General features: G+C 67.0%; 1 protein-coding gene across 1 annotated transcript; it reads left to right on the top strand.

The window, feature by feature from the left end:
* Positions 1-6,286: 6,286 nt before the first annotated feature.
* Positions 6,287-8,129, top strand: TLX3 (T cell leukemia homeobox 3). Its single transcript, XM_087760157.1, has 3 exons — positions 6,287-6,701; positions 7,112-7,355; positions 7,919-8,129. The coding sequence occupies exons 1-3, from the start codon at positions 6,287-6,289 to the stop codon at positions 8,127-8,129; spliced, it is 870 nt and encodes a 289-aa protein (XP_087616283.1).
* The last annotated feature ends 2,344 nt before the right edge of the window (positions 8,130-10,473 follow it).

Here is a 10,473-nt window from a genome sequence, read left to right as displayed (position 1 = left end):
GGATGCCACTTCCAGGGTTACAGCTGAGGAACAACTTCTTTGTGTCCTCTGTCGTGCTGACTTCCACATGAATTGTATGTAATCGGTGATGTGCTAAACGCTCAAAACCGCGTGGGGTTTATGCAGCAATTTTGTTTAGTATGAAGCCTCCCCCCACAGCATCCATCTAGAAAAGGCTGTGGAGAACAGGACTGGCCCTGCCCACTCCGAGATCCGCTGCCAAAACCAGGAGCTACAGCAGAAACATCTCAGCATCTGCTGCTGCTTTCTCATGCAGCGAGATATCACCGTTCCCTGTCATCCTATGGGAAGAGACAAAACCTGAAGCGACGGCGATGCCTTTAGGGGATGGCACGTCCCCGCAGCCACGGGTGCCTCCTGCAGCCCTGCGCCAGGCTCTGGCAGCAGCGGCCACTTGCCACAGGCTCGGGCTCGCGAGGCTTCCCAGCTGCCGGGGATAGAAACCGGTTCCCAACCTGTGAATTCCTGGGTGTTAAAGGAGGGTCTGAGGACAGCAGAGGAGTTTGATACGTGAGAGATGACATGGCCTTTAGTGCCCTTTAAAGAAAGAGGATTTATTTGTGGCAGCCAGCGAGGCAGCACGAAGATGCCACTGAAGACCAGAGCTGCAAGTCAGGCACTGCTCAAACCCCTCTTCCCTGAAGCGCTGGCTTCCAGCTGTCAGGCGGTGCCTCAGGCAAGGGTCGCCGCAGCCATCGCCGGTCCCGGGCCCCAAACGAAGGAGCCTTCGGAGAAATCTGAGCTTCGGGGCACCTGGATATGCAGGGCAGCGGGCCCTGGGCGGCAGCTCAGGACCTACACAGCCTGGGGCAGGGATGGGCCGATGTGATAGGAGCTGGAAATGCAGAAATGCAGCTGAACGGATGCAGCGGGCTGGCTAATGCCCCGTGGAGCTCCTCCAGGCGGTACGAGGGCCGGCGCTCGGCTGGACTAAAGCCCCAGCACAGCAAAGCAGCTGTTGAAGCACATGCTCAGCAGTTTCAGGTGTGATCCAACCCTTAACTGCCTGGGCTCGCTGAAGACCCTGAGCCTATATTTCCACAGTGTTGTCAGAGGCGAATTCGCTGCTGCCACTGCCGTCTCCCGGGATGAGCTCTGTGGGCACCGCTGGGTACCGCAGCCCCAGGGACGGTGGGGGCAATTCCCAGGCACCACCACGACCTCTGCCCCTACGCCCACACCCTATACACAGCGGCTGCAGGCTGTATGGCCGCTTAAAAGTGCGTGGGGTGGAAGGCTCCCCAGCTCTGGGATGGTTTCTCCTCTCCAGCCGGGTGCAGCATCGCAGCCCACATGCGAGCAGCTGTGGCGGGCGCAGGGGGTTTATTAGCAGCCCCCTGGCCTCTACGCAGCCTTGCAGCGGCTGCTCGAGCCCGACCGAGCGCCCAAACCTGGGTTTCCTGCAAGAGCATCAGTCATGCTGCGGCCCCCTGCTCTCGGGCGGCTGCGCTAGGCAGCTCGGCAGGAGCTGCGCAGTGATGCGCCATCAATTAACGGCCCATTATGATAAAACGCTGCCTACTGGTTTGAAAAGGCTGGAGGAGCCCCGCAGTGGTTTCTCTTGGTCTCATGCCCAGAGACCTGTCCCTCTCACCTTAGAAACAGAATGCCTCATTTTTAAAATAATTAATGGTAAACATTAAAAAAAAAAAAAAGGTGTAATGGATCATTTGGCCCATGCTAAATTTTGACAGTAAACATTTAACCGAGGCTACTGTACAGGAGAGAGGCTGAGCTGCATGGAGGGATGCTGCGTGTGCCATTGGGGCTGCACATCCCCGCGGCCCGTGGGGCTGAGGCCGTCCCTGGGGGGCTCTGCGCTGTGCCGGGGCTGGCACGGGCGGCACGGGACCCTCTCGAGGTGCAGCCAGATTTAAATCTGTGGGCTGCTCTGGGTGCCTCTTGTGCCTGCCATCCATCGTTGGCCCCAAGGTGGTGGGAGGATGACGAGGCGGGAGGGATGCTTGAGGCGGCTATGGGGAATGGTCCATCCCTGTTGGGTCTCCAGCTGCTCAGCGCTGGGTCTGGTCCTGTCGGGGACCACTTGTCTCTGCTCCCGTGTACGGTGCTTGTCCTTGGGGAACCTCCGGGGCCCCTTGGTGGGAAGGAGCTGAAGACCCTCTGCATGCCGTTACCCAGTCTGCGCCTCCTCCCTGTCCTCTCCACTCCTGGGCACTAAACGACGTCCTGGCACTGCCAACCTCCTCCCAATGGGGATTTCATTTTCTGTGGTGCTGGGACGTGCCCAGGAGAGGGGACCATCCCTGTCTCTCCTCTGCTTTCCAGGAATGGCTGCAACTACCGGAGCTGCAGCCCCGTTTTTTTCCCTTTGCGGCGCAGCCCGCGGGCCCGGCCATTGGTGCCTGCGGCCCGCGGGAGCACGTGCCGGCGGCACAGCTGGGGTCACCGCTGGCAAACCCGCTCCAAACGCAGATACAGAAATGTCTGGTGCCGCAGTGGAAGAGGGGTGATGGAGCTCCCTCGCTTTAGAAAGGCAGAGGCATTTGCGGTTGGGTCAGTGCATTTTTCATTGCATGTTTTTATTACCCCATCGTACAGGAAGCACTTGAAAAGCTGAACGGTGGCATTGGCCGCTGCCAGGCACGTGGCAGGTCCTGCGCGGACGCAGGTCCTGCGAGCGTGTCTCGAGCCCAAAGACGTTCCCAGGACCGAGGAGCGTATGTGCACACCATAACCAAACCCAGTGACCACGGCGGGCTGTGGCACGTCCCTCTCCATGTCCCCCCATGGCAGCCAGGTCTGGGAGCAGCTCTGGGTTTTGGGGATGGGTGAGGTGCAGGCTGCATTTCTGCCCCCAGTGACTCACAGTGACAAACCGGGCAGGGGTCCCTTCTGCCCAGTGGTGCCAGGGAGGCGGTCACTCCTCTTACATAGCATTACTTACCTTTTCCCTCTCTTAACTATGTCCCCCAAGCCTCTGCAGGTAGCTGGGTGCAGCACGCTCCGAACCCACGCTGCTGCGCCAGCCCAGCCCGGGCAGCCTGGCAAAGCCGGCCCAGCCACGCTCCCCGCCAGGGCTGCAGGAGCCGTGCCGCAGCGTGGCAGCGTGGCCGCACCGCGCTCCTTTCTGCCGGCACCGCACGCTCGGCGCTACAACTCAGTTAATACTTGTACAATGTGCTCCTCTGAGTTTTACAGGGAATGACAATGTTTCACCCCTCGCTCCACCGCAGCCTCCCCGCACGCCCCCCCGGAGCTCTCCCTTCCCGGCCTCCCCTGCCCGCGTGGCTCTGGTGGCTGCCCCGGGGTCTTGCGGGGCTGCCTGGCTGTGCCCCTCGCCCCGCCGGGCACTGTCCTGCTGCTGCTGCACCCACTCGACCCCCCTGTGCCTGGCTTAGCGGCACCCCTGCAGCCGGCTGCTTGTGGCTGGTAGTCGCAGGCTGGCCTCGTGCCATGCCGTGCTGTGCCATGCAAAGGCCATGCCAAGGCTATGCTGTGCCATGCTGTGTTGTGCCGTGCCATGCAAAGGCCACGGCATGCCATGCAAAGACTGCTGTGCCACGCCATGCCATGCTGCGCTGTGCCATACCGTGCCATGCCGTGCCGTGCCGTGCCTGGGGCCTGGCCGGAGCCCCGCCGGGTGCGGGGCTGTTTGCACTCAGCTGCGCCCGAGACGGGGCTGCCTCGGCGCAGGGCGCTGGGGATGCGCTGCGGGTGCCCCGTGCCTGCCCGGGGTGCCGCTGCCCCCGCACCCGGCGGGGCCAGCCCCCAGCCGGGTCTGGCTCCCCGACGGCATGGAGCGGAGCGGCCCGGGTTCGGGCGGGCGAGCCCACCCCCGCACCACGCTCCCCGCAGCCCAGCAGGCCCCCGGGCGCTGCCGGGGCTCGCAGCACCGCGCCGTGCCCGGGGGCGCCCCGGCGTCCCGGCTCCGGCCCGGGCCGCGCCGTCGGGGCCGCAGCTCCGCTGGCTCCGCGCCGGGCGGCCGGGGGGTCCCGGGAGCGGGGGAGGGGAGCAGAGCCCGGCGGCGCGGCCCGGCCCGGCCCCGGCGGAGCGCGGCGCTGGGCAAAGCGGAGGCGGGCTGCGCGCGCGGGGCTGCGCGGGGCTGCGCGGGGCTGCGCGCGGCTGCGCGCCCCCCGCCCGCGGAGGGGCGCGGGAGAGGAGGCGGCTGCGGGAGAGCTGCAGTTAAGGATACCATACGTCCCGGGTTATTAATTATAAAACATAATTAAAGTAAAACTGCAGAACGTCAACATATTAAATTTAAAAGCTAATATTAAAATAGCGTTAATATTTAATAAGGTAGCCGAGCGTTACAAAGCTGTACGCCGATACTCTATATTTAACTGTGTAAAACCAGGAGAGTTTTCCCAAAGAAAAATGTATTGTTTAGCTGATTATCAAAGACTCTGTGATATATTATCCATTTCACAAAAATAATATAGATATCTTTTTAAATATAGTAATAAAAACATACTAGCGCCTTTTAAATATACTATTACTTACCACCCCTTTTCATATTGTACTATCACAGACACTTTGGAATTGGTTTAAAAGCACATCATTCATTATTCAAAGCTCATCTTTGCATATTATTCCAGCTCAAGTCTGCCAGGCTCCCTGTGAAATCGTTCACAAAATTGATAACAGCAGACACACACGCAATAAAAAGATAGCCTTGGGCAGCCCGAGTTCCCATTATGCAGATCAAGCTGCAATTTTCTCTAACAAAGCCTGCCCTGATTCAGGACTGGGTGTCACTTTATTTATTTATTTATCCTCCCCCGGTTGCCTTTTTTTTTTTTTTTTTTTTTTGCTTTCTTTTTTCCTTTCCCTTTTTTTCCTCCCCTCCTTTTCTCCCCCCCCCCCCCGCCCTCCCCGCCGGGCCGGGCCGGGCCGGGCCGGAGCGGGGCCCCGGGGGCCGGGCACCCGCGGCCGCTCCCGGTGGCGCCGGGCGGCCCCGCACCGTCCTTGCCGGGACGGCGTCGATCCCGTTAGCTCCGCTCCGGGCGAGCGGCGGCTGATGGCGGCTCCGCTCCCCGCGCCGCACCGAGCGGGGGACGAGCCCACCGCGCTGCTCGGGGCCGGGGGTGGCACCGGGCGGCCCCCGGGGGGTGGGGTGTTTAACGGGTGGGTGATGGCCGCCGGGCGCGGCGGGGCGGGCGCCCCTCCGTGCCGCCAGCCGGGGAACCCCCGACGGCCGCCGGCAGGGACGCGCAGCGCCGGGGAGCTCCGGCAGCGGCCGTCGGGGCCCCGCGGCCCGGGGGGGGTCGGGCCGGGCACCCCCGGCCCCCGCGCAGCTTCTGCCGGGCAGGGCGGCCCGCCTTCCCCGCCGCCGCCGTCGGAACGCTTCGGCGCGTTGCGGTAATTGAATGCTAAGGTTTAAAAACTAATCAAGTCCCGCCCGTCACCGCTCCGGCATCCCGGGATCGCCCTGCCAGGTGCTGATCAAATGCCATTACATTCTATTAGCAGGGAAATTCTATTCCCCGTTTTCATTTCCCTTTATAAGAGGGAAACTAAGTAAATGCGGCGGAGCCTGATTGAATTTTTGACGCCTTTAGTCCCATTTGGACGTCAGGGAGCGGCTGCGGGCTCGCTCGGCGGCCGGGCGCGCCCCAGGCCCGCAGGGACTCCCGCCCCGCCGGACCCGGCCGCGGGCACCGCCTGGGGCCGCCGCTCCGCGCTGCCGTCGGGGCGCCCGCCCGGCCTCGCCGCCCGCCGGGGAGGGGGCCGGGCGGCGGCGGGGGGACCGTGCGCCGAGCCCCGCCGCCCCGGGCGGGCGCCGTCGGGGCCCGCGGCTCCGGCGGGAGGGGCCGGGGCCCGGCGGGGCGCGGGGAGGGCGCGGGAGGGCCCCGCGCGCCGGGCGCCCCGTCCCCGCCCCGCCGCCCCGGCCCCGACGGCGCCCCCGCCGCCCCGCCCCCGCCCGCCGCCGCGCGGCCCCATTGTTCGTGCGCCCCAGTGATGTCACGGCGGCGGCGGCGGCGGCGGCGGCGGCGGCGGCGGCGGCGGCGCGGGCCCCCGCGCCCGGGCGCGAGGCCGGTGCCGAGCGGCGGGAGCCAATGGGAGCGCAGAGGCTGGGCGGCGGCGGCCAATGGCGGCGGCGGGGGCGCACGCGGCGCGGGGCGCGCGGCGGCCCCGAGGAGATGACGGGGCGGCTGCCGGGGCGGCGCGCGCTCGGCAAAGTTTCGGCGCGGCGCGCGGCGGGGCCGGCCGGGCCGCGGAGCTCGGCGGAGCGGCGGCGCCTTTATAGCGGGCGCGGAGGGGCGCGCGGCGGCGGCGGCGGCGGCGGCGGCGGCGGCGGAGGATGGATCCGCCGGCGGGCGCGCAGGGCCCGCACCAGCACGAGCCCATCAGCTTCGGCATCGACCAGATCCTCAGCGGCCCCGAGCAGGAGAGCGCTCCCCCGCCGCCCCCCCGGGGCCCCGACGGCGCGACCTTCCTGGGCGGCCCCGCCGGCCGCGGCGGCGCGCCCTACCCGGCCCTGCCGGCCCCCTTCCCGGCCATCGCCGCGCCCTTCGAGGACTCTGGATCTTACAGTGTGAACCTCAGCCTGGCCCCGGCCGGCGTGATCCGGGTGCCGGCGCACAGGCCCATCCCCGGGGCCGTGCCGCCGCCCATCTCCAGCGCCATCCCGGCCATGCCCGCCGTGCCCAGCCTGGGCAGCCTCAACTTCCCCTGGATGGAGAGCAGCCGGCGCTTCGTCAAGGACAGGTTCACAGGTAAGGCGCCGGGGCGGAGCGGGCCAGCGCCCCCCGCTCCCCGGGCACCGGACGGGAAGGCGAAGCAAAAGGCCAAAACGAAATAACGATAGCGCGAACGCTAAGAATGGAAGCGGCGGCGGCCCGCTGGATGGTGCCCTCCCCCGCGCTCGCAGCCACCCGAAAAATCGCGCTCCCGCCGGCGCGGATGGCGCGGGGCGCCCCGGGGGGCGGCCGGGCTCCGCTCGCCCCCGCGTCCCCTCGGCGCCGGGCGGCAGCGGGGCCCCGGGGAGGCGCGGTCCCTCCGGGGGGAGACGCGGTCCCTCCGGCGGGCGGGCGGGCGGGCGGGCGGCGGGCAGAGCCGCGGCCCCGGGGGGGCGGCCGGCACCGTGCGGGCGCGGGGCTGACCCCTCTGCTTCCCACCCGGGCAGCGGCGGCGGCGCTGACGCCCTTCACGGTGACGCGGCGGATCGGGCATCCCTACCAGAACCGGACCCCGCCGAAGCGCAAGAAGCCGCGGACGTCCTTCTCCCGGGTGCAGATCTGCGAGCTGGAGAAGCGCTTCCACCGGCAGAAGTACCTGGCCTCGGCCGAGCGCGCTGCCCTCGCCAAGTCCCTCAAGATGACGGACGCCCAGGTGAAGACCTGGTTCCAGAACCGGCGCACCAAGTGGCGGTGAGTCCCGCGCCCCCGGGGCCGCCCCGTCCCGCCGCCGCCCCCGGCGGAGCTCCCCGCCCGCCGCCCCGCCGCGCCCCGGCTCCGGCCGGCTCCCGGCAGCGGAACGCTCGGGGGCGAATTGTTATTATTCTAGTAGTGTGAGTGTTGTGCTTTATTTTTAGCTTTTTTTTTTTTTCTTTTTTGTAGTCCCCCATTCGGAAAGCGGGGGATTATTCGAAAAAACGGGGAATTATTCGAAAAAACGAGGGATTATTCGAAAAAACGGGGGATTATTCGAAAAAACGGGGGATTATTCGGAAAAAAACGGGGGAACATTGGGAAAACGGGGGAATGCTCGGAGACGGGGTTCTCGGGAAACGGGGGGGTCCGGCCGTTCCCCGCCGCCCGGGACGCCTCAGTTGCAGGCCGAGCGGCCCCGCCGCCCGCCGGGGATGCGCCGTGCTCCGGCGGCGCCCGGTTCCCGCGGCGGCGGCCCCGGCAGCGGGACGGCGGCTTCCCGCGGAGCCCCGGGCGCAGCATCCCGGGGCGCCCCGGGCGCGGCTGAGCGTGTCCCCCGGCAGGCGGCAGACGGCGGAGGAGCGGGAGGCCGAGCGGCAGCAGGCGAGCCGGCTGATGCTGCAGCTGCAGCACGACGCCTTCCAGAAGTCGCTGAACGAGTCGATCCAGCCCGACCCGCTGTGCCTGCACAACTCGTCGCTGTTCGCGCTGCAGAACCTGCAGCCCTGGGAGGAGGAGAGCGCCAAGATCCCCCCGGTCACCTCCCTCGTCTGAGCCCGGCAGCCCGGGCAGGCAGCGGACTCGCCCGCGGAGCTCGGCCGGCGGCTCCCCCCGCCCCCGGGGCCGCAGACGGGGCGGGCGCGGAGGCGGCGAGCGGCGCCCGCGGGGCCGGCGGCCGGGGCGGGCCGGGGCCGGGGCCGGGGCCGGGGCCCGGACCGGGACCGGGGCCGGGGCCGCCGCGGCGCTTCCCCGAGGCCGGCGCAGAGCGGAGCCGCCGGGCGCTGCCGTCGCGGGGCCCCGCGCTCCGCTTGTATATTCGTGTCGATGTTCCACTAGGAAGGGAAATATGTCACTTTTTGTAAGAAGTGTTAATAATTTAATTTATTTATGCATCGAGATTTTGGGCACTATTAATATGGAATTATATAAAACCTCGATTATTTATATCGAAATCTGAACATAGGTATTTTGTGTTGGCTTGGGAACAAAAGGCTATTTTTTTTTCCTGTTCTGAGGATAGTCTGAAGAAAAAGATACCTACCTATCACTTAGCGGAGGGGACTCAGTGGAGCCGGTGATGACTCGTTAGCTTAGGAAACCCTATTAAGCTGAAAAGCGGTAGCTTCCATCTGTCCCAGGTGAAGTTAATGTCAGCTGTAATTTATTCACCGTAGTAATAAGGGCTCCTTTCAGGCAACACGCTCTCCGTTGTGTCCTCACCTTTCCAGCCGATGAGCTTTAGCGCACCGAAACAGCACCCGCACCCTCTCCTTTCGCCACCGACTCTAGAGAAAGCGCCTTATGTTTCATAATACAGAAGATTTGGGGTTGACACAGACCATGTATAATACTTTGTACTTGCCGAGACGTGTAAATAAACGTTTTCTTTAAAAACGCCTCTCCGCTGCCTGCCTGCCGCCGCGCCGGGGAAGAGCCGCGCCCGGGGCCGGGGGCTGCGGGCGGGCGGCAGCCGGAGGCCGCCGCGGTCGCTCGGCGGAGACGGAGGTGAGGAGCCGGCCGAGGGCGGCGGGGCCGGGGAGCGGGGCTCCGGTCGCTCCCCGCTCCGCCGGGGCCGGGGGGAAGCGGCCGGGAACAGCCCCGGGGCTGGGACAACGTCGGGAGCGCCGCGGAGGAGCAAGCGAGCGGCCGGGCGGGCCGGGGCGCGGGGCCGGTGCGGGGCCGGGAGCTCGCCCAGCGCAGCCCCGCGGTCCCGGCACGCCGCCCCGCGGGCACCCCGCGGCTTTCGCTGTCCCTGCCTTCGCTGCGCGCACCGCGCCGGCAGCGGGACGGGCCGGGGCCGGGGCCGGCGGCTCCGCGGGTGCTGGCAGCGGCGCAGCCCGTTGAACAACCTGGGTGCGGGGGGGGTATTTTTAAGAACAAACTCCCGTAGTTCTGCGGGTCCGGGTGGCCGGTCCTGCAGCAAGGAGGGCAGCTGCAAAAATGAGATTTTTCGAACCCAGCGATGATCCCGGCGGGTTTCCCCCAGCCACAACGAACCCGTGGCCGCCCAGGGGCGGTGGGCTCTGCCGCTCCCGCGGTGGGCGAGGGCAGCGCAGCCCCGGCCACCGTCGGGCTGCCGAAGTTTCAAGGCGTTGCCGCGGGGGGCTGGCGGCTCCCCCGGCCCGGCTACGGCGAAGGGCGCGGCGGGGGCAGCCGGGGCGAGGGACGGAGCAAGTACTGCCCTAGCCGGTCCTTTTCTCGGCGGTAGCAGGGCACGGGCTCAGGCTGCAGCCGGGATTTGGTTTGTCGGGGGAAGGTTGTGGAGGTCCAAAGGCAGGGCCAAATCCTGTCACACGGTGGGTGACGGCGCTGGGGCCGTGCAGCTGCTCGACTGGTACCCTTCGCCAGCCGGGAATATGCAGCCTGCGCTAGAAAACAGCCATCGAGGGGAGGTGTTTGGCAGGGAAGGAAGAAAAAAAAAAAAACAAAAAACCAAAACCAACGGGGAAATCTCTCCCCGGCTCCCGGCTCGGGGGAAGCCGCGCTCCCGCGGTGCCTGGCCCCGCCACCGGCCCCGGGCAGAGCCCGGCTGCTGCTGCGCGTCGCCCAAAGCCTCTCCCCGTTTGTTTCAGTCGTTCCCCCCGCGTTGGGCTGCGCGGCGGTGGGCTGCGGTCTGCCGGCGCCGCCAGCCCCGCGCCGGGTGCGGGCAGCGGGCGGCGGGCGGCGGGGACGCCGCGGGCCCTGCGCCGGGTCTGGCCGCCGCCGGGGCCGTTCCCCGGGCAGAGCGGCGGGGCCGCGGCCGCCGTGCTCCCCGCCTTAGCGGCGGCCGCGGGGCCGGGGGCAGAGCCCGGCGCGGGCTGCGGAGCGGCCGGCAGCCCGCCCGTCCCCGCAACGGGGAGAGCCGAGCTCTGGGTGGTGCGGGCGGGCATAGACGGGTGTCCGTATTCACGTGTGCGTT

This window comes from Nipponia nippon, unplaced genomic scaffold, assembly GCF_047370975.1.
Source record: "Nipponia nippon isolate SJK-2023a ecotype South Korea unplaced genomic scaffold, ASM4737097v1 scaffold_21, whole genome shotgun sequence".
In the NCBI taxonomy this organism is placed as follows: domain Eukaryota; kingdom Metazoa; phylum Chordata; class Aves; order Pelecaniformes; family Threskiornithidae; genus Nipponia; species Nipponia nippon.
Note: the sequence above shows the minus strand (reverse complement) of the source record. Positions and strands in the feature narration are given on the sequence as shown.